At 34.7% G+C, this 3,623-nt stretch overlaps 3 protein-coding genes across 3 annotated transcripts in view; 1 reads left to right on the top strand and 2 right to left on the bottom strand.

Moving 5' to 3' along the window:
- The window catches only part of LOAG_17465 (hypothetical protein), a gene marked incomplete at its 5' end in the record, with an annotated part of 8,516 nt that extends 7,514 nt beyond the window's left edge, over positions 1 to 1,002 (bottom strand). The window contains 2 exons of the mRNA XM_020450126.1: positions 330 to 527; positions 918 to 1,002. Coding sequence (XP_020306243.1) covers positions 330 to 527; positions 918 to 1,002 — 283 coding nt within the window. The remainder of the gene's footprint in view (positions 1 to 329; positions 528 to 917) is intronic.
- Positions 1,003 to 1,207: 205 nt separating this feature from the next.
- On the bottom strand, positions 1,208 to 1,485 carry LOAG_13608 (hypothetical protein; the record flags this gene model as incomplete). The annotated part of the gene is made up of 2 exons (XM_003149114.2): positions 1,208 to 1,333; positions 1,420 to 1,485. The coding sequence occupies 2 exons, from the start codon at positions 1,483 to 1,485 to the stop codon at positions 1,208 to 1,210; spliced, it is 192 nt and encodes a 63-aa protein (XP_003149162.2).
- A 1,098-nt stretch (positions 1,486 to 2,583) lies between these two features.
- On the top strand, positions 2,584 to 3,288 carry LOAG_13609 (cyclophilin-type peptidyl-prolyl cis-trans isomerase-18; the record flags this gene model as incomplete). Its single annotated transcript, XM_003149115.1, has 1 exon — positions 2,584 to 3,288. The coding sequence occupies one exon, from the start codon at positions 2,584 to 2,586 to the stop codon at positions 3,286 to 3,288; it is 705 nt and encodes a 234-aa protein (XP_003149163.1).
- Positions 3,289 to 3,623: the final 335 nt, after the last annotated feature.

Below are 3,623 nucleotides of genomic sequence, written 5' to 3' on the forward strand. Positions count from 1 at the left end.
ATAATTACATCACAAATTTGATGCAAATATCCTATTTCATAGATTCATCATGAAAACTCCCAAGCGTATAATTGGCGCATTAAGTTAAAAGAAGCTTGTAATAATATTTTTAAGATAGGACTGGTTGTGAATTTCGTTTAAACACGTTCATTAGAAATCTAATTTTTACAAAACTGAAGGGGATATTTTGTATGTTAATAACACTGATCTAATCTTCAGATGCCTGATTCAAATTCCCCATTGGTGATTCCTTTTGAGGACTGTGAATATAGGCAATTAAATTAATTTTGTCCCCCTCTAATGTCCTCCTCTAATTCTGCAAAGTATACCTCCGTCCCATGACAGAGCTGTCACATGTTCCGAAAGCGGTGTAATTTTTCCGACTGCGTCTGTTTTGAAAAGTGACATTTGAAAGGTATAATTTCGTCGAGGGAAAAATATATAATTCGATAAGCAACATTTAGCAACACACCAATTATCGGGTGTACAACGGGCATTACGTAACGGTACATTATTTGCACTACCACCTGAAAGTTCATAGCTTCATTATGAAATATTCTGATTTGTCATCCACATTTACAGCAACTCCTAGACTAACTGTCAAATTTTCTTGTAAAATACAGTAATACGAAACACATTATGCTGATGAATTGAAATGCAGGATGGTAATCCGCTGATGTGAAAGGTATCAAAATAAAAGAACACTTCCGGAAGAGCTATCAACAAACGAATGATTTTTCAAAGTGTCCCTTATAGAAGTTTTTCAAATCAAAAAAATACTCGCCGTCTGATAAATAGTAGTTCAATAAAAATATAGTATGATCAGCCTCCAGATAATCCATTGTTTGTGGTAAATGCCATTTTAAATTGAACTGCGCACTAAATTAGCAAATTTCCTTTTGAAATAAAAGATTAACTGTAAGCTGCAGTCAATAAGAACCTTAATCTCAACGAATGACAATAGAACCTCACTAAATAGCATCCGATCGATGCGTCAGACATTGTATCAAGTACCGTTACTATCAGTATAGTTTATGAATTAGCATTTGATCGTACTGATTGATGGCGGTACTTCTTCATATCCGCTTATTTTAAATTTCATCTGTTTTTGGCAGAATTTTTTGCCAGAAATAGAAAACTCATGACAGAAGAAATACATGTAGGGATGATATAGAAGTATTCGATAAGAAATGCAGCAACAAAAATTCTACTTTGCATGATCGACGGTAACTTCGAGATTCGTTATCACTGAGTCAATTTCAGCCTCAACCACTAAACCGACAAATGTACTTCGTTCACCAATAGCATTACTTGCAATGCACTGATATAGTCCCTGAAATTATATTATGAGGAATATAAAGGAATAATAGATGACAAAAACAATGATGACTAGGTACAATGAGTGAGGAATAAATTTACCTGGTCTGTCTGCTGCACACTTGAAAAGAGCAAATCTTTAGTGAATCGAACCATACTTATACCCATTTCATTGACAGCAATTTCCGATATGAAACCTTCCACAGGTAGTAACTAAACGAAAATTAATTATTCTGGGGAGTTTAATAATCAAACTTGACATGACCGATTTCATTCTTTTAATTCATGGCTTCTCTCGTAAATGCTTTTCTAATTATTGATAAATACCTTTTAATACAAGAGTAAATAAACCACCACCAAAAGTAATCAATGTCTTATAAAACATATAAGTTAAACCACAGTTTCAGTGCAAATGATGCAAAATATGCACACTGGGTCTACTGTAATTCTTGAAGTATCTTAGAAACTTCTACAGATATTATAACACCCATAATGCTAATACTATATAACACTGACTACTAACCTCATAGGTATATTTCAATACAGTACTTTTGTATAAGTTTGACAGATAGAATCTGCTAAATGTGGATGTTAAATTTGTCTTTGTTTATCATTCCGGAAAATCTCCCCTCCTGTTCATCTCTTAAGTTATTTAGTTGATACGTTCAAGAGAATGAGTTTTGAAGAGACATGTTTATGCAATTTTAATCCTTCAAAACATATGCTATCAGATCATGGTGAGGTCTTTATTAGGTTACAGTATTCTTCTAATGATATAGTGTAATTACTAGCAACTTCCTTAAACTGTAACTCCCTCAAGTTGAGAAACATCTATCCAATAATGTGTGAATCGATACATACTATAAAACGGTTATTACTGAATAGTATTGCGATGTAATTTAATGACAGACTCTCCAGTCCTATTCGATTGGATCCTTTAACAAACAAGGCTAAATGAGATTCGTAGTAGGACGATCCTCATTTCCTGATTAATGGAATTGCATGCGATATGCAGTAAATTATAAAGATGCTGCTGCTACTGCATCATTTTTGTCCATTTTCCAGAATAAAATCGAGTCTGATGCAAATGCTACGGAAGATTATTCACATAATTTACATAAATTCAATTATATAAAAAAGATGCTTCCATCCCTAAAGGTGTCATTTGTTAACCAGAGAGCACCTACGTCGACTCGATCATTTCTGTCTTGTACAATTAGTAATTCTGCAAAATTGCACATCTGTTTCAAAGAAGTGAAAAAAAAAATGTGCATGCAGAAGAAAGAGGTCCATGCAGATGATGATATTGAGAAAGCAAAGAATAAGGAACTAGAGATGAGAAGTGACAATGAGAATAGGATAAAGAAAGGTGATAATATTGCAGCTGCTAAACAAACAGAAAAAGAAGGTGTCAAAGGTAACGATCTGCAGTCGAAACAAAAAACGAAAAAACGCGACGGTCGACCACATGTTTTCTTCGATATTATCATTGGTGGGAAAGCTTCAGGACGTATTGTGATGGAGTTATTTAATGATATAGTACCAAAAACAGCTGAAAATTTCCGATGCTTGTGCACCGGTGAAAAAGGAATGGGTAAGCTTGGGAAGCCCCTCCATTACAAAGGTTGCAAATTTCATCGGGTCATTCCAGAATTCATGTGCCAGGGAGGTGATTTCACGAACGGTGATGGAACTGGGGGTGAATCGATATACGGGGAAAGTTTTCCTGATGAAAATTTCATCGAGAAGCACACTGGCCCAGGGATTTTATCGATGGCAAACGCAGGTCCCAATACGAATGGTTCTCAATTTTTCCTATGTACCATCAAAACAGACTGGTTAGACGGGAAACATGTGGTATTTGGGAAAGTTGTCGAAGGCATGGAGGTAGTAAAGAAGATCGAAGCAGTGGGTTCTGAAGATGGCAAAACATCCCAAGAGATAGCAATTGCGGACTGCGGTGAATTATAAGGAAAATCTAACATCGTCTTTCTGACAAGGAGATCAGAATAACTTCTTCATTATAAGACTCGACAATTTTGTAATTTTTCTCATTGTTATTAACTGACACTAAAATATACTAAAATCTAATACAGTATTAATATCCTCCTCGACTCTACTATTTTGCGGAAATCTTTCAACAGAAATTCAAAAACCTTACAAGCATGAAACAGTATCCACACCATGACCTCTGATCTACTAATTTTTGAATGAAAAATCCTGAAGAACAAAAAATAGAACAATTTTGCACAGTAATAATAATGGTGTGTTCAACAAATCTTAAAAAACAGTACTGGAATTTAGTT

The sequence above is a fragment of the Loa loa genome (assembly GCF_000183805.2).
Source record: "Loa loa unplaced genomic scaffold supercont3.79, whole genome shotgun sequence".
Taxonomy (NCBI): Eukaryota; Metazoa; Nematoda; class Chromadorea; order Rhabditida; family Onchocercidae; genus Loa; species Loa loa.